This window comes from Tyto alba, unplaced genomic scaffold, assembly GCF_018691265.1.
Source record: "Tyto alba isolate M040663 unplaced genomic scaffold, T.alba_DEE_v4.0 Super-Scaffold_10, whole genome shotgun sequence".
Classification (NCBI taxonomy): domain Eukaryota; kingdom Metazoa; phylum Chordata; class Aves; order Strigiformes; family Tytonidae; genus Tyto; species Tyto alba.
In genome coordinates, this window is record NW_024881262.1 from 6,753,769 (window position 1) to 6,780,628 (window position 26,860).

The 26,860-nt window shown below is 40.9% G+C and overlaps 1 protein-coding gene across 1 annotated transcript in view; it reads left to right on the plus strand.

Annotated features, from left to right (window-relative positions):
* Positions 1-26,860, plus strand: part of FNDC3B (fibronectin type III domain containing 3B) — a 209,189-nt gene that overhangs the window by 136,376 nt on the left and 45,953 nt on the right. Inside the window, exons 8-18 of the mRNA XM_042798938.1 lie at positions 3,910-4,064; positions 6,281-6,340; positions 9,114-9,252; positions 9,607-9,660; positions 17,913-18,037; positions 20,661-20,835; positions 21,402-21,488; positions 24,507-24,645; positions 25,206-25,277; positions 25,772-25,890; positions 26,751-26,856. Of these exons, the coding sequence (XP_042654872.1) occupies positions 3,910-4,064; positions 6,281-6,340; positions 9,114-9,252; positions 9,607-9,660; positions 17,913-18,037; positions 20,661-20,835; positions 21,402-21,488; positions 24,507-24,645; positions 25,206-25,277; positions 25,772-25,890; positions 26,751-26,856 (1,231 nt within the window). The remainder of the gene's footprint in view (positions 1-3,909; positions 4,065-6,280; positions 6,341-9,113; positions 9,253-9,606; positions 9,661-17,912; positions 18,038-20,660; positions 20,836-21,401; positions 21,489-24,506; positions 24,646-25,205; positions 25,278-25,771; positions 25,891-26,750; positions 26,857-26,860) is intronic.

Consider the following 26,860-nt stretch of genomic DNA (forward strand, 5'->3'; position numbering starts at 1 on the left):
CGTTAGTTTGACTTTCCAAAAGGCAGCCTGCTCCTGCTGGCTTGCTCAGCAGCAAAACTCATATTTAATCATTGGGATTTTTCCCTAAAATTGCAGGATTAGAGCCATAGTTTAAAAGCAAAATCTCGACCCGGTAATAACCGTGAATTCATTTGACCCCTAAGTCTTTCAGACATTGCCGTCGAGGGAGTAAATGAATGTTGCTTGCAGTGTAGTTCTCACACATACAATAAAACCCCGAACCACACGATGCCTGTGAATACTAACCTGGAATTTGAAAGATAATGAAAGTTGTACAGAAACATTGTTCATTACCTGAAAGACGGGAAGGACCGATATTCATCAGTCTTGTAACCTTATTAAAGTAGTGCAGGAGTTGGGATTCTTTCCCAGGGGCTTTTATAAAATAATTATTTACACCACCGAGTTTTGATAACGTAGAAAGCAGGCATTTACTGTGTAAACTGAGAAGTTTTCAGAAACTAATTAACTATGCTTTTCACCAGACATACAAAACTCCTTGTGGGAGAACCTTTTGTTAGGTCTCAGCTAAAAGGCCGAGCGAGTCCTGTTCAAAGCAAGCACAGCAATTTTGGGGACAGATGAGACAGGCTGGGATAACTAGAAAGCAGCACAAAGGTTTACCTGCCCAGCCTGTGAAGAGGTGCTCTGGCTGCTTATATTTTGGTTGGATGGAATTAGGGCACCATTGATGAACAATAAACTGTTTTTTGCTTGCAGCTAAGTATTCATGTCTACAAGTCTGGTGGTGACATTAAGCCCACCATCGTGATGTTAGCTGTGCCATTCCTAACAGCATGGAAGGGAATGGCCCAGATCTGTTCAGCTGCTCGGTATCTTTTGAAAGGTGCTTGTTTTCCCTGGTGTGAGTGAGAAGAGTTGGGAGTTCAAGCTACTGAGTTGGCTTGTGAGTGCCTGCTTGTTATTCTCGACATATCCTAACCCTGTTTATTTAACTTACTCTTTTTCACAGCAAAGCTCGTGCTTCCTGCTCCAGGTAGGAGTTCCTTGGTAAAGCGAAGCGGTGGCTTTGGCCATTAAATCAGCTATTGAAGAGATATGCCTTTGGCTGGCAAATGCGATACGATATCGAGCCTTAGTCGGAGAGCAGCAGATAGGTTTATCTCCAGCCATACAAATAAATCGGTTCCCAGTGCTTGTGCTGACAGGCACAGTACCGTGCTGCTTTCTATACCCAGGGAGTGTATAGATTTGTCTTTTCTGACTTTATCATGCAGACAGTGACCCCTCGCTTGCTTTATTACACTTGCTGTGAGTACCCAGGGCAGCTAAGAATTGTATTTAATGATTTCTGGTGTTTATTTTTAAACCTCCACCGGTAGTTACTGTGTACATGCCGCCACCGAGCAGGCTGGCAGCCACTCTGGACGCTCTGTCAGTAAGAAGCTAATGGTGGAGCTGGAGCAGCCTATCAAGTGGGTTTGAGCTTTTATCCTCTGCATGGAAATGTCTGCACGCTGGCTTCAGAATAATAGTCTAATAACAGTTTCTAGGGGTTAGTCTGTAAGATACCTTCTCTTACTTAAAGGATCTATGAAAGACCTAACTTTCTACAGATTGCTAAAGTTCATGAAAGGCCAGAGTTTTTGCCATACACAGAATATATACGTGTGTCCTTGTGAGTAGTCATAGAGAAAAACATTTCAATAGAACATTGGCAGGATATCATGCCTTCAGCTCCAAGTCTGTCTGAATTTATGAAAAACAATTATGCAAGCATGTTTCCATAATAAAAGAAGCTGTGTGTTGATGGGCTGAGCTGGCATAGTAGTAATGTATGTTTAAAAAAAAAAAAAAAGTCTATTTGAATCTTACTATTCAGTTGCCTGGTCAAAATATTATTTAAAATACAGACTTTATCCTTTGTCACAATTTCATTCACGTGTGTGTGTGTGTGTGTGTATATATCTCAAAAATTTAACTTACCTGTCTTACTGGAATCATGCAAAATTCTTACCAGCCATCTAATCAAGTATCAGTGTTCACTGGTCCAAGTTTTTGAAGCAGACATTTATTTCACAGCATCAGAAAAATGTGACTAGAGCAAGAAATCCCATGAAAATTTATACAAGAATTTGCATGTTCATATTTCTTACAAAAAAAAAATCTTGGTACTACTTAAAACTTCTTGCCTGACAACTTGTTTTACACATTAGGTTGAACAGAGGTTTTCTTTCTGGCAAGACTTAAGCGTGCTGCTATAAATTAAAATATTTACCTTTTGAGAGCACAGTGTTTTAAGTTGACACGTTTCATGGTGTCACCTACTTGTCAGTCTGTTTAAAAACAGATTTATGGCTTACTCAGAAAGAATCAGCTTGTTATAGGGGTATCACACACAACAGTTGCAGTGCTCTTCAGCTGGAAGCAATGTGTTTTCACATGAGAAGCTAAATATTCTCCATTAGATAAAGATATCCAGAAGCTGGATTTGTAAACAAGCAGGCCCTGAAAGCTGATTTCCAGTATTTCATTACCAGAAGCGTAAGGTGTTTCAATTGTCTCAGGAAAAGTGTAGGAAATGTGTAACTAAGCACCTGCATCATTCATCTTGCACCTTCTGAAATAACAACCTTTTGCTTGTGTGTTGGAAAAATCTGTTAAAATGATAGAACTGGTGAAATTTGATGCATAGGAGAAACTGGATAAAGAATACAAAACCTCATACTTCAATTACTCCTCATGGAGGCTAGCTAAAAAATATTCTTTACATTTTCACTACAGTTAAGAAAGAAAAACGTAGTCGTTTTCATTGCAAAAAGTGGAGAGTCAGTGGCAGGGATCCTGAGGCTACAGAGGCTTTGAGGCTTCCCTGGGCTTTTTTTCAGAAGGCATGCAGAAAAATGTTCGCTGTCTTTCCAAGATAGCCAGTGCAACTATTGTTTTTTCTTTCCTTTTCTTTTGAGACAGTGGAGGGTGGGGGGAGGGGAAGGATTTTTTTTCTTCTTTCTTGGCTTGATAACAGAGGGCCGTTCTCTGGGAAGCTGCTGTTCGGTACGTGCAGCTGATGAGCGATGGCTCCGGCACCGTGCCAGCGGGCTCTCCTGGTGAGAAAGGCGATGCGAGCTCTGTAACCTCGGCCAGTCGAGGGTTATGCTGACCTGTGGTTCCAGAAGAATACAGCTGCACTGGTGCAGTGATAAAGTTGTTCTGGTGCAGGGGTTTGAGGCGTTTTTTTTCTGTGTTTTATTAAAAGAGAATTCTCACCCATCTGCCATTGAGGTGTCGCACCTCGGGGGTGACTACAGATCATACATGTCACCTTTCTCAGGGCACAAAGTGATTGATTTGTAACGTAGTTTTTAACTGACAAGTTGGATTTCTATTATGATTTTCCCTTATGCTTTTGAGTCAGTGTAACCTTGCAGACTGAACTGGGTTTTCTTACTTATTTGCAGTTGAATTATTGCAGTTTCAAATTGCGAGAAGGAACAGGATGACTTAAAAAGCCATCAGAGTTTTATTAGAGGATCTCCCTGACAAAAGCTTTAGAAAATAATTGCATACAAAACAATCTGTAGGATGAAGTCTTTGTTCCACATAGTTCCAATCCGCTCTGGTGTAATGGCCACGGCAGCAGGTACCTCCAGCGTGGTGCGGGGCATCCTTTGCTGGATGCTCAGACGATGACGAGCCAGTTTGCTGCAGGGGGACATCTCTCTGTATTCCTCATCTGGTAGAGATTAGTTTATGTCATGAATCTGTGTTCTTGTTTGTATTGTTGATGACCATTTCTGACTCTTTTCAACTTCAGACCTGAAATTTCCTTTTTACAAGAAACTGATTGCGAAGTTGCAAGCAAAAAGCAAATACTTAAGAGGATGGTGTTTTTCTCGGAATACAGAGAAACTGATGTTTCTTTTATAGGTTACGAATATTCAAGCAAGAACAGTTTTACTTTCCTGGTCACCTCCCACTGGCCTTCTCAATGCAGATAGACACAACGGTTTGCCTTACACCTGTACCTACGAGGTTGCCTTATCGGATAAAGGGAGGGATGGAAAGTACAAGATAATTTACAGGTAACAGCATCATTTTTACATGTGTGTGTTCATTAGGAATAAATTCTCTGAACTTTTCAGGGCATATTTTGGTGTGTCCATCTGTTGCAGACCAAAGGCACACTTGAATACCACGTACTTGGTCCTCACTGTCCCGTCAGCTCCCTTTGCTGGGGGAGCTGGTTGAGTGCATGTCAGAAAGTCCCTAATTGCCTTCCCATCCCACCTCCCCGGCACGTGGCAGATCTCGCATGCGATGCTGTCTCTCCCCTTGCCAATGAAAAGGTTACTTTTTCTCTTACGGTAAAGGTTAAAACCTTTCATGTACACCATGCAGGCAGCATAGGTACCTTCCTAATGGGCTCAATTTGTGTGGACTTGCACAATTAAGGACAATAAAGCTTGCTTTCTGAGCTAACAAGCAAAACGTTTGAGGGATTTACTGCTTCATAGCATCTGAAATGAGCAGAGGAGGGAGTACACCAGTCAGTATGCTATATAGGCTACCCAGAAAAACCCGAATACTTGGCTTTCAGCAGTCCTCAGTAAAAATTGTGAGGGATTTCTCTGTCTCTCCTTCCAGTGATCCTCTGAGCTCATTCTGTGATCAAGTACATATGGTATTATGCCTTTCTTTTTCTCTGCTAATGACGTCTAGGAAAGAAAATTTTGAGATGTGACCTTGGCTATTGTAAAATAGCTAATCCTTTCCAAATCTCATTAAATAAAGTCCAGGTGATACAGCATTTATGGAATTACCTCTTGAGACCAAACCATCTCCTTTTTTAAGATTTCCTGTGAATTAGGGAATTCCTCTTGGTATGCTAGAGGCAGGTCTATGTGAACTGTCTTGAGTAATATAAAAAGATCGTATTAACCATGGAAACGCTGCCTGATTTTTTTTGCTGATATTTACCCTAGCTATTTGTGAGCCAGTGTGAGCTTCTCTATAGGTTAATGTGTGCTGCTGAGCTCTTAAAATGGGAAGAACACTTTCTAGTACTCCTTGTGCTTGTTGGTGTGATGGCTGCACATTTTCTCCTGGTTATGAAATGTTGTGCATCTGTTTTAAAGCTGCTAGGAGTAATCTGCCTCCTGCTGCTGGCCAGAGTACAGCCATTAGCTTAATGTGGTACGCTCCGTCACGAGCAGCAGTAATCATTATTACTATAGGCAAAAGAAAGTCTGCAATATGTTGAATACATTGCCTGTGCAAGGAGGTGCACTCATTTCAGAGGGAAAACACTGAATATGCAGAGCGTTGAATTATATGAAAAAAATAAGTTTTTTCGGTGGATTTCTGACGACCCAGCAGGCATGTGCTTTCTGGTTGATTTTGTTCTCTTGATCTTAAGTCATCTCCCTGTATTTGGCCAACGAGCTATGAAATACTTATTTGTGATAAGTTGATAATTTTCTTGTGTCCCATATTTTAATAAAATCACGAATAAGCCAAGCAGTTACATGAGATGGCTATTCCTTATTAAGCACTGACCCATACCTTAATCTTCGCAGAACTGGCAGCACGTGACTGAGCCTTGTGTTCATTTACCAGCAAACAAGCCAAAAGGAAAAAGAGCCCTAAATATGTTGGCTACATTTGAAATTAATAGATTATACGCTATTCTTTTCCTAAAATGTCTGAAACTGTGCTTTTACTTTTCTTGGTATTGAAAGAGATCTGGGTCCAGCTGTTAGGGCACTAATTAAATGTCTCCTTGCCATGGTCCTCATAGAGATTGTGATTCTAGAAGGGAAAGCAAATAGGTGAAGCGGTTGTGCAAGAAACTGTTTCCTCTGAAGTTCAATGACTGTCACTTTTTATAAAGTATTTTGAAATAGTGAATGTGCAGGAAGTATAGAAGTAATGTTTTGATTCTGCTCATTTCAGCTCTGAGAGGGTTGAAAAATACAGCGAGCTTTATGCTAATATCAACAAAATGTAAGGGTAGCATTGAAATAAACCCATATAGCTAGTTTCCTGTATAAATCAGAATGCTAACTACTTTTTTTTTCTATGTATATGTAGCTTTATGAAGTTTTCAAGAAACATGAAGTGTGTTGACAAATTGTTGGTATACTGTTTACTACTGTTTATCTGTGGTGAAATTTTTTTTCTTCTTTCAAATTATAATACAAGGGAGTTGCTAGTCACTGAAAAATCACTAGCTGTGCTAAGTATGATACTGCTTTTCATAATGTATTGATTTTGCTGGGTTTGGGCTTTTTTCCTGCAGTGGAGAAGAATTGGAATATAACCTGAAAGACCTTAGGCCAGCAACAGATTATCACGTCAGGTGAGTTAGTATGACTGTGAATATCACTTAAATATAAACTCTTCAGTTATATGAGAATAAATGTGTACGTTTTTTTATCTAACTATGCAGTGTAGCTCAAGAATTTCATGGGCACCTCTAGGTGTTTTTTTCAGTGGCTTTAAATATTTTCTGATAGATTTTAACTTGGACTTTAAGTTACAAGAGTGCTTTTTGAACAAAACATTTCATTGCTATTGTAAGAGGAAAAAAGACATCTGCATATCTATATTTCTGTGTATAACAGTCCTGAAAGTGCTTCTGTATGGAAGTGGGATACCTGAAGCTTCTTAAAAATTTGACTCAAGCAACTGGCATTTCTTCAGTTATTGTAACATAGGTGTGCTAGCACTGACAGCACTCTAGCACAGTTTCTTCATAAATACTCCTTGCTTCGTGACATAAACCCGCTGACTACAGATCCATTGAAATTTCAGCATTTATTAAAAAAAAAAAAAAAAAGGATTCACACAGGACTGTCTTGATATTTTCAGTGTACTTCTCTTTGGTTCTAAAAATATGCTTTACACATTTTACTCATTTATTAACTATTAACACATTCTCAGTTTTGCTCCCTGATGTTTTTAACACCGTGGTGTTATCTGCTCATGTTGCATTTTTTTTTTAAGGACTTTGCTTATGAACCAAGGCTTCAAATTCACATCCTGTTCACTTATACTCAATATCCTTTTAAAAAAATTACTTTCACTCCTGTCTGTTGTTTCCTTCTGTTTTTCTAGATGAGGGCTAGGTTTGGCTTTTTCACATCAAGGCTACTCATGTTTATAAAACTTCAAAGCGCAAACACTTTGCTTCTAAGCTCTAAAAAAGACCCAACACCAAAATGTGTCTGTCTTGCTCTAATACTATAGCTTTTTTTTTAAGAATACTTTCTAGTGGAGCCCTAAAATTAACTTTTTGGGTAGAAGCATGAGACCAGAAGTAGCTTCTTGTCAATAAGTAAAAGACACGGGCTCCCAGATTGGACAGTAGTCCCTGTCCTAGGAACACATGGGTGGTAGCAAGGAGGAGAATATTGTAAAACACCGCTGAGCTTTCTGCTGTAAGCAGTTGAGCATCTCTTTTAAAGCCATCTTCAAACAGCAGAGCAGTCACCGAGCACAGCATGGCCTTGAGGTCTCGTGTGATTTTTAGGAGTGTTGTGGGTATTTGCCCCGTGTCCTGGCTGACTTCTTTCTCCCTACCTACAGCTCCCTCCACCTTCCTGCACGTTTGCTGCATTATAAATCATTTGTGAACAGTTAGCAGTAACTTCTGTTTAAAAAGAAGTGACTCTTAAATATAAAAGTCAGGCTTAAAAAGCACGTGTTCATACTGGAGGGAACTGACACTGGAAAGGCCAGCTGTTTGCTTTCCATGACAGTTTTTTTCTTCACTGAAATGGCGTTATGTATTAACGACCATGAAGAAATAAATCTGTTAAATAAAGAAATTTATGGAGCCAACAGTTACTCGGCAGTTTGCCTTGGGTCTCCTTAACCTTGGCAGCTTCTCTTGGGCTTTGGTCTCTGTGCAGACAAGCTGCTTGTGCTTGCTCCTGACCTGCGGGGTCCTGGGCACCCAGGAGAACCTGGCTGGCTCTGAATGTACCTCCTGTGTTTCTTCAAGTAGCGTTATTTTGGTACCTTCAGAGATGAATGTGCTCAGTGCTTCAGCGACTTGCAGAAGATGCTCATTAAGCTCGTTTTTGCATGTTTGCATTCCCCGATGGTGTGTGTGTGATGCTTAGCTATGCTGATTTCCAGCACACATACATACCACTTGCCAGATGCAGACTCAATTAATTAATTGCATTTGTTTTCACTCCTGACTGCTAACAGGTGATGGGTAAAGCAGTACTCTAGCAGTTCTTGTGAACCTTCCCCGAAAGGTTTGATTCTACATAGGTGGTCATTGTACATAATTTACCCTTACCTACTGAAAACAAATTTAGAAATTGCCCTTTCTTAAACTCTGCATTCAAGTACATAATGGCTACAGCCAGCTCAGAGGTCATCGTCTGGTCATGGTTTGAACATTTTTTTGAGTAGAAGACTTCCAATTTGCACTTTTCTTTTGCTGTGTGGAAAATGCGAAGGGAAAAAAATAACATAATATTTAAGAGAAAAGCACCTCATGAGGAAGCAGTCAACTATATTGTATTTGCTTTCCAACATGATTTCGTATTGTATATCCCCCTGTTGCTGATATATAGAGGATTTGCTTGAAATCAGATTTGCTTTGAAGATTTTATCAGAGCAATGTTCCTGAGCTGTGCTAGTTTTAAGTCATGGAGGTCCACTAAATGTTGACACCTGAGCAGAAGCTTGTAGTTGTGGAAGGAGAACAGCAGTTACTACCACTCAACATGTTACATGTGAATCAAGTGTAAACCACGCAGTACAGTTCATACCTTTTTTTCATGAGTTCATACTTTCTCTTGTATTGTGAAGAGGATTTTAGCACAGTGTGTGAAAGTCTGGCAATAGGCAAGGAAACAGTGGAAAAGATTATGATGATAACTCAGTGATCTGTGGTTGTATTTGCACAAAACACTAATATTCCTGTTCTAATGTGAATTTTTTGCATACTTGTATCAAGTGAAGAAAAACAATGATAGCCACTGGTCTGTGAGAAATCTATCATTAGTGGACAGTATCATGGGTGCTTTGGTAGTCAAATTTTGTGGCTGAGGCAGTGCTGTCTCATCTTGTAACATCGGCAGATTCATAACCCTTTTGAATGTTGTTTCCAGGGTATATGCAATGTACAACTCGGTAAAGGGATCCTGCTCAGAGCCAGTAAGCTTCACCACTCACAGCTCAGCACCAGAGTGTCCCTTCCCACCCAAACCCTCGCACAGAACCAAAAGCTCCTTAACCTTACAATGGAAGGTAGGTAATGCTTGGATCAGGCAAGAAAGCAGTGAAAAGTACAATTTACTGGCAGTGAGCTTAACCGTTGAAAATAATTGAAAGCTGAGACAGTCATTTTTCAGTAAGGGACTGGACTTGCTGTACTCTGACAAATCCCTCCCCCGTGCACTGACTTGACTTTTAAAACGTATGTTTTCATTACGTCCAGCTTGTTCTTGGTGTTCATTAAGAAGTTGCCAAGCTACGTGCAAACCGCAAGCTTTGGTTTCACTTTAAACTGCAGTCATTTGTTGGGGGGGGGGGGGGGGGGGCGGGTAGGAAGTAGTTTTATCTTATTCCCCAAATCACTTTTTGTTTGTTTTTTGTTCATAGGCACCCATTGATAATGGTTCAAAAATCACTAGCTACCTTTTGGAGTGGGATGAGGTAGGTAATAACTAGTTGAAGTAAATACATAAATAAATGGCACTCAAAATTTACAAGCATTGCTGAGTAAAGAAAAATAATTAAATACAAGAGAAAGTAGAAGTAGGCAAATGAAATCCTGATTGTATTAGGTAAATAGTTGGAAAGGTGGAAGGGTGAGTGGGGGGAAAACTTTTCATTCAGCGTATTTTATGCAGAAATCATGCTCTGCTTCGGTACTCTTGAAATTAATTTTTTATCTTATTTGGTGTATTTGATTTGTTAATTGGCATTACTTATTATTTAATTACTTGTGATGTACCTTAGAGTTCTGTTCATGATCTCTTTCTTCTTAAGGGAGAAGAGGTGTCATCTTGCAGCCCTTCCTCCAAAGGATCTGTTCAGGGTGTCCTTTACATAATGGCAATTAGTCCCCTTCCAGACACAAAAGGAAATAAGTTCTCTGTCCCAAAGATCTTACATAGTTAGTGAGCAGCGTGCTGTTGGGGAGAGTGCCAAAAGCAAGTTCTGCTGGAGGGTGGGTTCTGGTTGTGAGTCCTCCCTCCATCCCTTTCTGAGTCCTTTCCGTTGTGCAAGCCGTATTTCTGCAGAAAGCATGAGTCAGTGAATATCATCTTCAAAGGAGAAAAACAGGTATTGGGTGACAGAAGAGGCTTAGGCAGCACATAAAGAAAAAAAGGTGATGAGTCAGGAAATGAGGAATGTGAAGGGGTGTTGAGTTGTACAGTCTGAGAAGCATCTCTTGAGGTTTTTAGTAGTCTAGAAATAATATCTTAAAGGGAATATTCTGTTATGTATAGTTTTCTTGAATTTCATTAGTAATGGGCTCCTAGATAACTCTGCTACATGTTGGACGTTTGGAACTGCTCGTTGTGCAAACACTGATTGTATGCAGTATCACAGCAAACGGTGTCTACATGATAAGAAACCCAGTGACCTGAACTAAAATGAAACAATAATTTCAAAATGGCTTCTGCCTCTCTCTGCATAGTGAAAGAGGAAAGGTGGTCAGTGAAAAAGAAAAAAGGGGAGTGTAAGGTGAGGAAAAGGAGATTCAAAAGACATTTCTCCAAAAAGACAGGCCAGGATAAACCAATTATATCTTCTGTGACACCTTGACTGTGTAGTTGTGATCTCTCGCAAGGCTTCCACTAACTTGGAGCCATGGAACATAGCAGCACTGAGCAGTGAAGCGGTGGAAACGTGGATGATTCCAGCCTGCAAAGGGAAAGGAAGCAACGAAGGTCTTGTCAGAAGAAGGACCAACAATAGACCATTAATACAGTGCAAATACTTTTGGTGTTAATTTCATCCACGTGGACTCTAGTCCTAATATTGGATATATGTAAGGAAATTCTAAAATGCTCTTGTCCTTTAAACCCTTTAATACTGAGTACGTACCTAGAGTTTTGTCTTCAGAAAGAATTATTATGATGTCTGCTTTTCACAGGGCAAAAGTAGTTAGGTTTAGGCTAGCTCATGTACCAAGGGGGAAAAATGAAGGTATGCGGATTCCCTTAGTTTTCTCCTTAAAAATCCTGAAATGTGAGACCCCAGTGGATAGCTAGCCAGCAAAGATGAAAGAATAATGGCCCTCCGCAAATTAACATGGTACACCTCCAGTGGTTTGGCATGTCTTCTGACTGAAATGTCGTTGTCTGATTGTGAGACAGTTAATGCCACAGGTATAGCTTCTCTGAAAATTTCCTCTGATATGAGACAGAAATACAATTTTGAGTTGCTGAATTAAAACTTGCTCTTAAGGTTTATTGAAGAAAGTGTGAAGATACAGGCTGGGTGCACCTGCATCTGCAGGAGCTTCATCTACCTGCGACAGTGAGCTCAGCAAGCTGTTCTGCTCACTTTGTCATGTGCTGCTGCGAGCTGCGCCCCTGACACAGCGTGCAGTTAGCTACTGGAGTTACAGCACCCAAGTACAAAAGAGAATTCACTTGCAATGGCCTGTACCCTCGCACTTGGTTGTGTAAACTCCACGTAAGCAAAAGCACCGACTTTGTTACAATGCCACACTGTGTCCTGGTGAAATCAAGAAATAAATACATCAGGGAAGAGGAGAACGCTTGCCAGGCAACAGGGAGTGCTCTGCCAGATCTCAGCTAGAGCAACATTCATTAGCTACAGGGCACAGGATAAAATATAAACATGGGAAAATCAGCAATCAGAAGGAAATTAAATTGTGGCTGCGAAGCAGAGGGGGCTTTGCGTGAGTGGAGAACAAGAAATCTATCGGATGATAAAGTTAGAAAAACACCCTAAAATGGCAGTCTGCCTTGAGAAGTCAACTCCCTCCCTCAGGCAGGATAGCGTGCAGGTGAGCTGCAGAAGTGACGTGCAGCCCCTGGCAAGCTGTTGTGCACAGGATGCAGCCTCAGAGTATAGAAAGCAGCCGGGCTTCAGGCACGGGAGATGTGGGGAGCAGCGGGGGGTGGTGGGGTGAGCGTGGCAGCTGTACCCCAGGCTGGCCGGTGGGTTCCCCCCGATCCAGCTGTGGTCCCCACTCCTGCCAAGAGAGGGGCTCCAGCAGCCCCTCTGCGCTCCCGCACCGTGGGTAACAGGCTGCCTCTCTCTGGGGCAATTCAGATCTTGGAGCATGTCAGATGCTCAGCAGTGTCTCACCTAGTTCCCCCTGGTTTTACAGGGTGGAGGCGTAGTTTATAGGATGTAAAATGCAGCCAGGAGCGTAGGTGGCATCACTTGTGTATGCAAAAAAATAAATTGTTGCTGTAAAACGACATCAGAAGCGGTGTGTTGGACAGCCCTGGGATTAGGTGAGGTTGTAAATTGCAGCAAGAGGACAGCATCTCATCTCTTCGTGGCTGCAGCTGGGTTGTCCCGCGGGGCTGAGGTGCTGCAGCGGCGGCTGGGTGCTGGGGGGTCTCCCGGGGACCCTGGGTGCAGCGCTGCTCGGCCAGCCCCGAGCCACCGCACCGGCCTGCTGCACCCTCCCCACCTCTCTGGAGGGTTGCTCAGGGGAATGGAGAAAAACGGTTGAGGCAGGTTTTTTGTTGGCTTTTTGGTTTGTTTTTTTTTTTTTTTTTTTTTACTGTCCCTTGCTGAGAACAGGTGCAGGACTGTTCCCATTCTCTGGTTTAGCTGTCTTTTCTCATATATACTTTAAAAACCTTCTCTCGCCACATTAGATGAGCTTTAGATGAAACACAAATGAGTTGCTTTTGTTTCTTCATTGTCATTAGGTGTGTTGTATTCTGACACACTTTGATGAAGAGAAGGTTATACTGCTTAATATGTCACTGTGCCAGTCCTACCCAGCTGCTGCTTCTTCAGCTTAATTCTGAGTTTTGGGGTTTTTCCTGGCCTGCAGGCTCTGGAAGATGGAGTAGTCAATAGATAAAGCTATTCCTGCTGTTCCACCTTTTCCCCTCCCAATTTGAATTAAATGGTTTGTAATGTGACTTGTGTTACATGTTAGTAAATGCAAATACTTTCTCAGTACTGATGTAGGTCTTTAAATTATAGTTACAATGCTTTGCTAATAAACTGTTTTAGCTTAAAATGCCTGAAGAACTATGGAGGGCAATCTTTAACAGCAAAGACTGGCTCAGGGAGTTGGATGTATGTACAATGTACTCAGTTACATTGGATGTATGCTAGCAAAGCTTCCATTGGCTTCAAAGGAGTTAGGATCAGCCCCTCTTCTCAGGTATTTTGAAATTCAGTAGGATCTGAACATGCCTGCACCTCAGGTGCTGGGATTGGCAATAGTAGGCTGGCGATAAAAGCTGTTAAAATTAGTAATTGAGGAAAACTCCACCTACTGGCTCTTTTTCTATGAACTTTACAAACCTGAACCCTCTGAATGTACAAACCTGAACTAGTCAGTTGACGGATTTGTTCCAGGATTGATTACAGGGTAAGCAAAAGGGTAATCGGAAAAAATAGTGTTAAAAATATACCAAACAGAAAAACATCACTGTAAAGGAGGTATTGCTTTCCCTGGTGCCAGCATTCATCAAAATCAGTAAACTGTAACTGCGTTGAGAAATGCTGCTGACACTGCTGTAAGAATCAGGCTTTTGTTACTAATTAGACGTGAAATGATTGTTCTGTGATTAAGTGGTAGTAAATAAATGTTTCTCTTGTGCATATGGATAGCGAGAGTATCCTATTCATTCTCTGTGGGAAAGTGGAGGACCCTTCCTGAGCCAGAGACAAGGACATCCCTCTCATGCAGTGTGTGTCGCTGTTTTGTATAGAACTCAAAAGCAGCATTATTTCGCATCCAGTAAGCATCTCCTTTTAATTTGCTTGAGAGAGACAGATATTACCATGCTACTTAATGATTTGGTGATGGATAGTTAATAATTAAGTTTATATAGAGATAAATGGTGATAATTTTGTTCTGCCACAAAGTTTTAAACTTCTAGAGGCTATCAGAATTGTGCTTATTGATACTATCTGGTAATCTGTGCCATGCATCTCACTGATGGTCCATCAGAATTCAGATACACAGAGCTCCATGCTCATGCTTGTGCTTGTGTTTGTTCACCTGCCTGCCCTCTTCAGTCTGTTCTGTAGCTATTCTGCCCCTGTGAGACATGCAAGAGGAGAGTCCAGGATAGAGTTAGTTTCCATGTATAGTTTAGGGACGTTTCGTAGGTCCTTTTCTGTCTTCTAAATGCTTGTATATAGAAAATTCAGTTACTTGTATAAGAGCTTGCACAATAAAAGCTTTGCAGAGATATTAGGATGTGTTATAGTAATTATTGACGCTTAGCTCTGCAGTTTTGTGTCAGATTGAGTATCAGTCTGTTGCTTTTTTTTGCCAGTATGAACCAAACACAGAAGTTAATTCTGGCGTGACCTGCAGCAGATTGTCACCTTGCCTCCGGATTGTGGATCTGATGCTGGCAGCTTTTATTCAGGTTTTTTGCATGGAGGACTTGTAAAGGACTGTGCTCTGTCTCTGCATCCACTGTACCTGCAGTGGCCCATTCCTCCTTTCGTGTTTATTTACTGTGTCTGCTGCAGGAAATGCAGTCAACAAAACCCTCTTAATATCTCAAAATCCTTGTTTCAATCAATGCTATCTCCAAGAGAAACTTAAATATCCTGTTTTCAGTGAGTGTGTAGCTTGAAATATAGCTGAAATAGCAGGCAAAACTCTTAAAAATGTGTTAGAGTTCTGTGTTATAGCACTGTGCAATTTCTCATGGGTTTGTGGGGCTGAACTCTTCCCATTTCCTCAGGCAGGCCCTCATGATTATCACACTGTGGGTTGGCCTCGTGAGGAATAGGGAACACAGGCTGGAGAACACAGGGCTAGTGAAGAAGTCAGACAGTGCTCTTTCTCTGAAATTTGTGGATTAGAAATATTTGTGGAAATGATACAGTGTATTTTAAGCAATTTACGAAACGTTATTTAAAGGATTAAAACTTGGATGCCGAGCGTACAAAGAATAGGAGAAGGATTCTGGGAAAGCTGTAAGACTCTTGGGTGGCAGCCAGTGCCAGCCTGCCAGTTGTTCCTGTCTATAATTATGCCAGCATTAGTGCTTTCATAAATCTTGGGAGAGAAGGAGAGGAGAGACTATTTCCAGGCTATTAATGCCAGGATAATTAGAAATATTGGCCAGCCTCTCCAATTAGTGCCAGTAGAATCCAAAATACCAGCCAGTCTGAGTAACTTGAATACCAGTCGGTCTCTGAGCGAGTCTGGGGAATGTACAATACCAGATCTAGAAGAAATATATATACAATACCAGAATTTGTACTGTTACAAAGCTGAAGATAACTTAAATGTTTGGCAATCTTTGCAAAGTTTTAACCCACTAGTTTGCCAAATTGGAGTTTCCTTAGCCCATTGCTCTTGGTTCGGGCATTGTGCTACAGGTGAGATTTTCTATGACTTTCCTTTTTAGCCATCACTGTTCATCTGTTTATTGACCGCATGCTTAGCATTTGGTCACTTTGTTCTCTTGGAGAAAAAGCATAGGGAAGTGATTTTTAAAAATATATGCTTCAGCAAAAATCAAAAAGAAATTAAATGTTTTCAAAGGCTTTACGAGTAGTGAAGTCATTAAAGAGTTAGAGAAAAATTAATGTAATGCATCTGCACGTATAAAAGAGAGTTTGCATAGGGGAAAAAAACAATCTGTTCTTAGTAGTCCTGCACTGATGAATGGATATTTTACTAAAATATAGGATTACTAATTAGGTTTTGTATAGTCTGGATTTTAAATACATTATTTCTGAGCTGGGAAGTATGGCAACCTATTATTTTTGTCCAAAAGGAGTTTTATCATATACTTTTATATCTAGGGATTTCAGATCTGAGCAAGTTTTCTCATTTACAAAAGACTTTTGCTTTAGGATTCGTGATTCTCTTCCAATTCCACCCCTTCATTTACTTGAGCCATACAGTAATGTTACAGCTGGAGCAGGTGGGTGAAGTTGAAGAAGATTGTGTATAAAACTAAGTTCTAGAAAAAGTATAGGATCACACAGTGTAAATAAAAGTAAGTTATGGCTATTTGCCAGTGTGCTAAATGTCCCTTCAGCGTCTCCAAATTGTTGTGCTGTGCTGGAGGTCTGCATGATTGTTTCTAGCTTTATAAACACATTTTGGAGATTTACTACAAATGTTTTATGGAGTTCTTCCTTCTGTGTTGCCATCTGAGTAAAAAGAAGTGGAAATTGATAGGGGCTGGAGAATGGGCCAGTGAAAAATTTATGTCCCACTCAAGCAGTTGTGAGATCTTTAATGATGAAGCGATGTATTGAGCATGGAGGAAGAACAGTGTGTGGAAGGACAGACAGAGCCCAAGGAGGCAGCAGTAGGTGAGGCTGTTGGCCGCAGTCAGGGACACCTGTATAAATAATTTTCCTGTTAGTCTGCTTGGGCATAGAAACATTGAGTCTTATGTCGAGCTGGTGTATATTAGCTGAAACAAGTAGCCTTGTTTATGGGCAGACGTTAATTTTAGTGAGATAAAATAAAAATTAAAAGTTGTGGAGACTGGTGCCAAAAGTAGTAAATGGTTCTGAAGTCAGAAGATGTTGCAGGGGTGGGCATAACTTTATCTGCTGCACCAGTCTGAGCCCATGTAGGTGCTTCGCTAAGCTCCTATTGTGGTGTGCTTTTGGGTACTTCATAAGGTAATTGTTCATTAATTTTGTATTCAGGTATTGAAATGTAAACTCCTTTGAACTGCTTCAGCTCAGGTAGATATTATTTATGTAGAGTGGAGCAATCCTGAAAGACTTCAGGCTGACCATTTCCCACTTCTGGCGTGAGACCAGATAGTTTTTGTTGACTTGGGGTCTTTGTCCTACAAAAAGCACAGCTTTGTTTTTGCTGTAGGGCATACCTAGTTGGGTTGGACTGAAAAAGTTTTCGCTTTGTTTTAAACGTGGCAGGGACGGAGAGAACTTCTGAATGTCCTTGTCCTCAGCTGTGCTGGTTTGTACTCAGTGCGTCTGAGGAAGGACTTGGGACCTAGAGGTGTCTCAGTACCACCTCTCGCTGCTGCCCCATCTGGGCTTTGTCAGGGCCCATCATCGCTCCGGGTCACGCTGATGTGAAGCTCCCGGAAACCATACCTCTGGCATCCAAGTTTCTTAACAAAGTTACACGCTTTCCAACAAATCCTGTCTGCTCATCCCTTGCTGCCTGCTCTGAGCGGTGGGACGGGTACAGAAGCTGGAACATTCAACATGCCGCTGCGACGAGTCCATCTCTTTTGCCCTCGAGAGCGTGGGGCTGAGCAGAGGGCCAGGGCCAGGGCCAGGCTGGTCCTGCTCGGGCGCAGGCGTGGGGCTGGCGGCCGGCGGGGAGCGAGAGCCCTCTCGTGGGGTAGAGGGAGGGCTTACGCGGGATCTGAGGTGCGGAGGGTAGCGCTTGCAAGAAACACTGGCTGCAGCTTTCCTGTGCTTCTGTGACTCGATTCAGAGATTAGATTCCCTCTTAGTTTGCATGATTTTTGGTGAATGAGTAGGACAAATTGCATTTCAAGCAGAATGACAGAAGCTGTAGAGACATATCAGGAAGATAAGGATCTGAAAAGAGGTGGAATTTGACAGCAGACTGCCTGTGTTGATCTGTGTTATTTTAGGTAGAGTAGAAATGCTGTCAGTGGCTTACACAGCTTTCTTTCCACAGTGCTTGTATGAAAGTGTCTAATTCTAATATCAATTAACATGTCTTTTTAAAATAAGAACCATGTAGTTTTGTTTCATACCTATCCAATTACAGATTTTTTTCCTCTTTCTAGGGAAAGAGGAACAGCGGTTTCAGAGAATGTTACTTTGGAAGCCAGAAGCATTGCAAGTTGACTAAGCTTTGTCCGGCTTTGGGTTACACCTTCCGATTAGCAGCTCAGAATGACATCGGTACTAGGTAAGTTACCCAAGGTACATGCTTTCTTGAGAAAAAGCGTTGTTGAAAAGTTTAAGTATCACTGATAGTGTAAAGAGGAATTTCTGGGAGGATTTTTTATTTGTTTTTTCTCTTTGCGGTTTTGAGTTAAATATCTGATGTTTGATCTATTATTAATGCTTCAGAATAAGTCACACCTTCCCTGGTGGTATCACTCACCTCCCAGGGAATCTCCATGTACGTTCGGCAGGATGAGGTTAGCCTAAGAAGATAGGCTCCTTTTGAGGTGTTAAATGCTGGTTCGTGGTCCGTTCCTAATACAAAAAGAATACATCTGTTATGTAAAATTCCCACTAGAGACCTCTGTGAACCAAGAAAAACAAGCAAGAGGAAGTTGAGCTACAGATTTTGAAAGGAATCTTGATATATTTATTTTTCTGGTTTAAAGCAAAGCTCTTCTGTCTTTTTTTCAGCAGTACAGTCCTGTCCTTTTCTTCTACAGGACTGGTGGGGCTGGCTGATGGGGTGGGAAAAAGGGGTGAGAGAGCCAGGACCGAGAGAGGACAGTCACACCCGAGGGCCCTGCAAGATGGGTTTCAGGTTCTTCCCATGAACAGACACGCTCAGGTGAAGATGATGAGAAATCAGACTTACCGCAATCCTTTGGGAGCTGCCAGGGAGCATGGGGCTAAACTGTTAGGCAGCTGAGACCAGAGTGTGCCCAAAGAGACCTCGTGCTGCAGGGGCTGTGCACTCCTATACGGAAGGAAAGTAGGCCAGGAAAAGTTTAGCTGTGAAGAGGCTAAACATCCAGTGCTCTTGTATACTCCTTTATTGTCCTTCTTAGCTAAACAGGATCTAATCATTATTACAAGGACGACAGGAAAAGAAACACTAGTGCTATATAACAGTGTGTTTTGCTGAGGGAGATTCCTGTATTGTTCTCTCCTGCAAAGCACAAACCTCTTAGTAATATATAGCTTTAAAAAGTTTCTTTGTTCATGTTCCTGTGTTTTCCCTCTAAGATGCACTGGGACTCTTCATGTGTGCAGAGTCGCTTTTGCCAACTTCTTGCAAGTTTATTTCCCTCCCTGTTGAAATAATACTTGATCCAGAGAGAAAGAGAGAGGCTTGAGCTGGAGCTTCTGAGCGTAACTGGAAGGGCACTGCCAGTTTTGTGCTAAGTTCCCAGTTTTGGCATCTCTTTTTCTTTGCCAGATTCCAGATTTTTAAAATACCTTAGGGCATGCTTCAACCCTCCCCACCTTTTTTTTTTTTTTTTTTTTTTTTTCGTTCTTCTCTCTCTTTTTTCCTCAGGCTATTGAGGAGGGAGTGAACCAAGAACTATATTTATGGTCAGCTGCTCTGTGTTAATCTAGGAGATAAGCACCAACAGCACATGGCTCATTTTTATAGACAGCACTCAAAATTCTGTCATGATAATGTCATCTAACACTTCGTGTTGTAAGATGGTTCTAGTTGGTTGTAATGCTTGTGGACTTAACGTTTAAAACGTTTTTTGTCTTGTTCTGGTGTTAGTTATATGTCGAATTCTTTTTAACTCTAAGGATATTTCAACAAATATGTTATTTTTGAGAAAGAAGACTTGGAAAAGGAGATGTGGCTTTTTGTGTGTATTAAATTCATGCAACAACTTTAAGGAACAAAATATGTTTGTACTTTGGAAACAGATTTGAAAATCGCAAGGACGTTACCTTCAGTTGAGAGATCTGATGTCCTGAAAATTCACCACAATCTGTCCATTTTAATCCTTGTTCTCAGATTTCCATTGTACGTAATATATTTTGCATAACTTTAAGAAAACTCTTCCTACACTTGCTTGACACAACTGCCCGTTATGTTTCAAGGCATTGTGTGCTGGGATTTAGACAAGATGAGACTGTGTGTCTCCTGCCACAGATGTTCTCTCTCATTGCAACCTGAGCTGTGCAAAAGAGCAACTTTATGCTCAGCTTAAAATGCTAAGAAGTTTGGGCAGGGAAAGTTGGAAAGGAGTAGAGCCAGCCTGGAGGTTTGGAAGGTATCTGTTCCTGCACCAGACAGCTCCTACGTGGTGCTGAGCATGTATGGTCATGACTGGATAAATTTTCCCTGCTTTCTTTGGAGGGAAATGTCTCAAACAGTGGGACTAGATTTGCTGAAGCACTCTGCTTTCAGAGGTGTATTCTATTCTTAAATAGAGGTTGCATTCTGAATTTATAAAAGGTGGAAACTGCATCTCAAATTCAGCATCTAAAAGTTGAACACTTGGGGCTTTATTTCCTATGTTTTAGTTCCCCTTTGTTAAATGAGATTTTCCTCTACTTCACAGTTAATAGTAAGTTGATAGCTTTAGGCAACCAGATAATAATTTCTCCAATATTATTGTGATGAGATATGTAAAAATGACTGTGAGGACACGCATAATCCTGCATTTTTTTCTATTCTTAGTTCTGGCATTTTCTAACTGGGTGCTCATCTTTTCCACCTGGGCAGTTTTAACATTGTCTAGATTTTTTGAAAATGTGAACTATTTCTCCAAATATGCTGAGGGGTTTTTTTTGGGGTTGGGTTTTTTTTTTTTTTCAGTTTTGTTTTCATTTTGTTTTAATATTCCCCTCTCTCCTTTTCTGTCTCTGTGCAGTGGGTACAGCCAGGAGGTGGTTTGCTACACTGCAGGTAATATTCCTCAGACCCCTTCTCCACCAAGGCTCGTTCGAGCTGGTGTTACGTGGATCACACTGCAGTGGAATAAAGTAGAAGGATGTACACCAGAGGAAGTGATTTCCTACACCCTGGAAATTCAGGAAGAAGATAATGTAAGTACCATGTTACTTTAAAGTATACTGCCTGACTTAGATAGAGTTTTCATTTATTAATTCAAGATCACTGAGAATATTGCAGATTGCTGCTTTGGAGGGTCTTTGAGGAGTACTGGGTACTTTTCAGGATGGAGCTGTGAGTTTTGTTCTTCTCCACAGCAGAATTATGAATCCTTAACTAAAAATCTGTACTGTCATCCATGATTGCTTTACAAAGCTTCACAGGAGTCTGTAAGATGCAGGGCAGCTTGTTCTTAACCAGTTCAGTCTTCTGTGTTTTCTCTGCTGTGTGGTGTGCTTGCATTCTGTCATCTGTCACTTCTATTTCTATAACGTGTTAAATTATCACAATTGTTTTTGTGCTTATTTTACAACAAAATTATTTTTTTCGGGTCAGTAGCAACATCCTTCTAGAAGAAAAATTTTTGTGGCCTTGTGGCTTAAAAGTAAAAATAATAATAAAGCACTTGACTATAAAGCCCCTTTGCTATAATGTGTTCTAGCTACAGACTATAATACAGAGAGCCAATTTATGGGAGTTTGTTTGGTTTTGTTTTTTCTAGGATAGCGTGTTTCATCCAAAGTACACTGGAGAGGAGCAAGCCTGTACTGTGAAGAATCTCAGAAGGAGCACACAGTATAAATTCAGGGTAAAATCTTTATTCTCTTGTCATCGTGTAGTATTTTCTGTGTTGTTTTTTTTCCAGGCACTTTAGAGACCCTTTGTAGTACCTCCAAAACTGAGTCATCAAATACAAATTTACTTTATAATGTGACATAATAGTTAGTTGTATTTTTATTTTTATTGTGGGAGATGCTCACTGCTCAGCCTTTTTGAAACGAGCGTGGTTCTCGGTACCATGTACTGTCAGGCTAGGAGGTTGTAAAAGTGTGGCTTAGGGCTTGAGGTGGTTGTAGTCGGTTGCGTTGCTTCCCAAAAACCCGATCCATGGTCACAAAACCAATCTCACTTTAGGCAATGGAGAAATCGCTGTGAGGAGCCCGGCAAGCACACCTTCCTTCCCCAGCTCAGGGGCCTGTCCTCCCCTGACGTGCAGAAATTGAAGCTTTTCCATCTCATATGTACAGGTGGCTGGTTTTGGAGCTGTTTTTTTAGCAAGTGTTGGTATCTCCTGCTCTGCGGGTGCTCCTAAGTACAGACCTCCTCAACAAAGACGCACCGAAGTCTTCTCGAAGACGCAAAATTCAGCCATCTGCCTCACTTCTACTAAAGCCACCATGCACAACACAAGCGCTGGGTGCTGCTGCTGAGGAGAAGATGATGTTTTTTTGGTTTTTTGTTTTTTGTTTTTTTTACCAGACGGGCTGCGGTGCGGCTGTGTGTCCGTCTGTCCGTCCCCGTGGCGGAGCGAGGCCGGGAGCCGAGCGCGGTGACACAAGATGGCGTCCGGCCGCGCGGCCCCTCAGGGCCGTCCCCCCGGCGATGGCGAGGCGCCGCCGCGACAGGAACGCTGCCGGGAAGCAGCTGCCTGTCGTGTAAACTGTGCCGGGAGGGAAGGGTGCCATAGGTTTGTGTCAGTTCAAAAGCAGTTGGCTTCTGTAGGTCGTGGAGTATTCAGGAGCAACAAAAAAAAAAAAAAACAAACACACTTCACCCAAAGACTCGTTTAAATCCTTAAAAACGACTTTGCACGTATTCCTTCGTGGGACAGAAGGCCTTGTGAAGTTTCATGAAGAACTGCCCAAAGAATCGGAAAGTTGTTGCAGTGTCACTCAGAAATCACACCTTTTAGTTCAGCATCGTAAAAGCCCCTGGGACTGTCTGAGAGAAAAGGATGGTTAGTGATTCTCTGCAGTCCTGCTTGCAAATTAAACATGAATTTTACGAAACTGGGTTGATACCAGAGCAAACTTGCAGCCTTCCTGGCTACAAGAACAACTCTTATCTGACTCAGCACTAAGATGTTCCCTTATTGCATATGGACCAGCATTAATTAGCTGTGGAATTTGGGGAAGGATCCCCAAAACTATAAAATGAAACAAAAAAAAACCAAACAAAATCACACACCTGAGGATCACAGCAGTGTTTTAAAACTCACGATGGGCCCTATCTGGCAAGTTCTAGGCTTTTCTTTGAACCTGGAAAAAATACAGTTCTTTGTGGAACCCTCTTAATAATAAAGAATTATGGATGAAATTTAATTCATGCCAATTAATGTGTGCTTACAGAGGAGACATCTTGCTAACATTTTTGAGGAAATAAAGACTGGCTAAAATGACTATGGTAGTGTAATACATTGTTGTAGAGGCAATTCAGTGCTGAGTGAGAGTTTGTCACAGAAGGGCAAATGATACCAAAAACAGCACAACAAGGTGCAGAACTTCAATCTCTGAAGTGTTTAACATGTGGGCATAGAAGGGAGCCACCAGTGATTGTTTCTGGTGAGGTTCCACAAAAAGCAGTGCTGTGTATACTATTTCATAATTTTATTAGTGACATGGAAACAAACGGAGTTTTATCTTTATTCCTACCAAGAGGATAGGGTACTCGAGGTTGGGGAAACTGTGGCTCTGAAAAACTGTTGAAGGTCCTGCTCGAACAATAGGTTTAATATGGATTTTCAGTTCCTGCCAGGATAGTGCGATCTTTAGCTGTATATATAGGGCAAATGTATAGATGCTGCATTACTTGTGTAGCTCACACTAATTCCATAGAGCTGTTATTGGGATGTTTGTCTAACTCAAGTATCTGGTGTTCATAGCTAAATGTCTTAAATTGGAGAACAGTCAGAGAAGAACCAAGAGGTGATACAAGGGAATTGGTAGTGTCATTAGTGACTTGTTTAAAGCAAGCATATAGGCTGGAGAACTTCAGTTATATTTTTGGCCTTACAAATTGCAAATTGTTTTCTTCAGACACCTGTGATTAGGAGAGAGGATAGAAATGACTGCTTCTGAGAATAACAGAGCTTCCCAAGTGGAAAAGTTCCTGCTAGCTTATATTTACAATTATCAATTGTAATACATATTTTATTATTCACTTCCTTGGCAGCAGATCTCTCTCCCAGAGACTGGCATGAGCTAACACAGCTCTCAGCATCCACAAAACATTGGACCATTTGGGGTTTCTTGTATGATCCTGCTCCGCTTAGTCTCCTGGCCAGGTCCTCATGACTTCTCTGAAGTCAGCAGAAGGTGTTCTTGAATAGAGATGAAGGATTTGGCTGAGAAAGTTTTCTTTGTGCGCATCCTGCTTGTTTCAATGGCTGTATATTATGCATTTCTTGTTTGTGCATCATGCTATTTAAACTTTTAATTGTGTGATACTCTGAACTAATTCGTTTTAAATAACAGTTTGAAATACCTCCAGAACAAAAATAGCATAGTTACTGTCATCGTTTTCATCTTTTATGAGTAAATAACTGCAGGTTGCCATGTGACTTTTTTTAAAGGGAGAACCAGTAGTGATCTTAGCTTATACATGTCATGTTCTATTGCTGGTGGAGGGAGGGGGAAAATCAGCATGGTTTGTAAAGAAACAACGTGACAACCTAATATCCGTTATTAGAATCCCACACACTTTATTGGGATGTGACATACTTTCCAGTTTAATGATATCTGGGCAATTACTAACAGAAGTCTCATGCAGAACTGTCAGAAAAGCAGTTAGAGTAAGCAATGGTAAACTTGTTGTGGTTTTCTTTCAGCTGTTTGCTTCTAATGTGGAAGGAAAGAGTTCGCCCAGCGAAGTGTTGGTCTGTACAACAAGCCCAGACAGGCCAGGACCTCCAACCAGACCCGTTATTAAGGGGCCAATAACATCTCATGGCTTTAGTGTGAAGTGGGGTAAGCCAGTTCAGTTTTGTCATAGCAGAGCTTTTTTGGGTCATAATAAATACAAATAAAAATTATGTAAATATGTATTAGAACTTAGATTTTTCATGCTGCTTCTCAGTCCAAAGCTGAACATGTTTGAAGAGCTTGACGACTTAATTTCACATTTTAAAAGATGTGTAGAGGCTCATGTTTTCAGAATCAAGAATGTTGATTGTTTTTATGGACTAACTTGCACTCAAGTGCATCTTCAGGCTTTTCACCTTCCATTTCATGGCCTATTGCCACATGATTCCAGCTGCTTCCTTTATCAATAGCACAAACCTCCATGCTGCATCTCTTACAATGCTTTTTCCATACATTTTGTTTGTAGCATCATTATCCAGCTGCCTTATTCTGACTCATGCTGAAAAGTAACGTCTGCTACCCACTTCTGCTCTAAATTCTTTGGTGTAGTTAGTGTGGGGGAGTTTGTGGAGGCGAAGAAACAGAATCAGAAACAACTTTTGTGATCTTTTTGTTACATTTCACTCCTAATCTTGATTTACTAACAACTTGCCTTATTTTTTCAGATCCTCCACAGGACAATGGTGGTTCAGAAATCCTGAAGTACCTGCTAGAGATTTCTCAAGGAAGCCCAGAAGGTAAACTTGAATTGAAATAGAGAAAATTTGTTTCATTATGGCCACTATGAAGAAGTACTGACCCTTTGGGCTATTATTGTTATTATCATTAATGCACTAATGCTGCAGATATGATTGAATCTGAGTTACCTACCTGCAGAGTTCCTGGGAGAATTTGGGTTGGGTTTTGGAAAGGTTTTGTTATGTTTTAAAGTATGCAACTTTTCTCTAAGACTGGTAGAATTTTAGGTCATAGGGCTGGACCGACTGTTTGATTTGATATTTTTACTATATTTTAGAAATATTTATATTTGTAAGTATATATATATTTGTACATGTGTCTATGTATATTTATGCCTTTAAGTGGGAATAATATTCGTAATAATACTAACACTAATTACGTTCCTGAAATATATTGTCTGTGGAAGACCACACTGAGGATTTTATTTCTTCCTAAACACTGGTAAACTACTTGCATTATGCTTCTCTAAACTTGAATATATCTCAATTTTTAGCAAATCAATGGGAAGTGGCATATAGTGGATCAGCTACAGAATATACCTGTACTCACTTGAAACCAGGCACTTTGTATAAACTCCGGGCATGCTGTATCAGCACTGGCGGACACAGTCAGGTAAGTATTACTTAACAATAAGGACAGTTGGTTTTATATTTTTCAGAGGTTTATCTGCTATTTCTGGTAAAAGATTTCTACTTTAAAAAGAAGGTGAATGTTTTTCCTGTAGTACAGTGAATTTACGCTGATTGCAGTTAATCTTATGTTGCAGGTTGCTGAATTTTAGTAGATTTCTATGTGCACCTGATGTGGATTTTTTCAGGCAAATTGCAATTTAGTGAGATTTGGTTTCCGGAAAACCAATCTGTAGGTGTTTATGCTTATGCTAGAAAACACCATCATGTTTATCTGATCTGGCCACTTGCTTGAGAAAGGCACCAGACTCATGTACATGAGCCTGCAGTGACCAAAGCTGGTGACTGGAGATGCAGCAGGAGTAGTTTGTTGTAACAGTTAGGTACCTTTCATGTGGCTGAATTCTTCTTTAAATTTTTGGGTTCCATTTTCCAGCCATTGATTCCTGTAATTCCCTTATTTGATTTAAAATCATTTCAGTACCTACACTTTTATTCCCCCTACTTTGATTTTTTTTTTTTTTTTTTTTAATGACTGAGTCTTGTAGGCCTTGATACTATTTTAAAAACAAGAGAAAATAAAAATAAAAAACCCAAGCAAACTCACAATATTAACCATCAAAGTCTCCTGTGCTACAGTTTTGAGTATGATAATGAAAGAACTCTGTTAAATGCATTTGTAAGTAACATGCTTGATAGCATGTCCTATCCTTTATTGTTTATATAAATCTCAGTTGAGTGATTGTTGCAGAAAACAATTTATTATGCCACTTTCTAATCATGCCTCACTTTGTAGGTGGTAATTGTACTGGAGAGCTAACTTCACCTCATGTTCTCTTCCAGTGTTCTGAAAGTTTACCTGTCCGTACGCTAAGTGTTGCACCAGGTCACTGCCGGCCACCAAGAGTTTTGGGGAAGCCGAAGCACAAAGAAGTACAGCTGCAATGGGGTAA